General features: G+C 42.3%; 2 protein-coding genes across 2 annotated transcripts; both read right to left on the bottom strand.

Moving 5' to 3' along the window:
* Positions 1-487: 487 nt before the first annotated feature.
* On the bottom strand, positions 488-880 carry TM35_001791010 (uncharacterized protein; the record flags this gene model as incomplete). Its single annotated transcript, XM_029031972.1, has 1 exon — positions 488-880. The coding sequence occupies one exon, from the start codon at positions 878-880 to the stop codon at positions 488-490; it is 393 nt and encodes a 130-aa protein (XP_028876733.1).
* Positions 881-928: 48 nt separating this feature from the next.
* On the bottom strand, positions 929-1228 carry TM35_001791020 (uncharacterized protein; the record flags this gene model as incomplete). Its single annotated transcript, XM_029031973.1, has 1 exon — positions 929-1228. A coding segment is annotated over one exon (300 nt), but the record flags the coding sequence as incomplete, so codon positions are not given.
* Positions 1229-1230: the final 2 nt, after the last annotated feature.

The raw sequence follows: 1230 nt of genomic DNA on the forward strand, positions 1-1230 counted from the left end.
AATATCTCAAAAAAGGCTGAACCACCCAAGCAAAATCATCAAGCAAGAAAAAAGAAATTAACAATTAGCCCAATTTACCCAGTAAACACGGAAATATACACCAACTATGGGTGTAAGTCTATATATGTGTATGTATATACGCAATTATAAATATAAATTCATCTGTTATTATTATTTCTTTTCCTCATTGCAAAAAAAGACAGTAAATCATTATCACAGTGTAAGCCCAGGTGCACCAAGAGAGTCTCCACGTACACACACACAATGGAGTAGCAAAAATAATTATTATAGGATAAACATAAAGAGTAAACACACACAAAACACATTAACATTAAGAAACAAAAAAAAAGAAGATAATTCCCAACATATGGAATATTAGTTAGACTGTAGTGATGCATGCAAAGAAAGAAAAGAAAACAAAGGATGACCTGAGTCACACCACCACCACACAATCAGCACACAAGAATACAGGCCAGTGTAACCACAATCAGTAGTGGTACACGCACCCACACAGAACTGCTGATACTGCTGCTGCTGTCTGCATCACCCTTCTTGTTGTTTGTGAGTTCAGGAGGAAGTGTTGTTGTTGTTGTGGTAGTGGTGGTGGTGGTTGATTCACTCTCTGCAGGTGTAGTGTCATTCTCAGCATTTTCAGTTTCAGATGCTTGTGTCCCCTCATTTGCCTGTGAAGATGCGGAAGGAGTTTCAGTGGATGGTGTAGGAAAGGATTCTGAGTCTGCACCTTCTTGTGTAGATGCAGGTACAGTGTTAGCATTCTCACTTTGAGCATTTTGTTCATTCTTATTGGTCGTTGGTAAGCTGTCACCACTCGAACTGGATCCTGGAGAAGAAGAATGAGTTTCTCCTCTCGGAGCACCATTGCTTCCTTCACCCCTACGGGTATTCCCCTTCACACCACCATCACTACCTAATTCACCTGAAGGTCCACGGACACCATCACCAGTACCAGCAACACCTGTTTCACCAGGAATAGGTTCAGTAGCAGGATGAGTAGGAGGGGACTGTGCAGTAGTACGTTGAAGTTCTGGTGCACTTCCGTCCAACGTTTGGGTTTGTGGAAGACCTTGAGCAGTTGGTTCTCTTTCATTGTCCACTCCTTTGGGTTTTTCTTGAATTGAAGTTTCTTGCCCTTTACTTTGAGGAGTATCAGGATGGCCACTCCCTCCACTACCACCACCACTTCCAACTCCTGCACCAACACTTCCAGGT

Source organism: Trypanosoma theileri, assembly GCF_002087225.1.
Source record: "Trypanosoma theileri isolate Edinburgh chromosome Unknown TM35_Tth_179_V1, whole genome shotgun sequence".
NCBI lineage: Eukaryota > Euglenozoa > Kinetoplastea > Trypanosomatida > Trypanosomatidae > Trypanosoma > Trypanosoma theileri.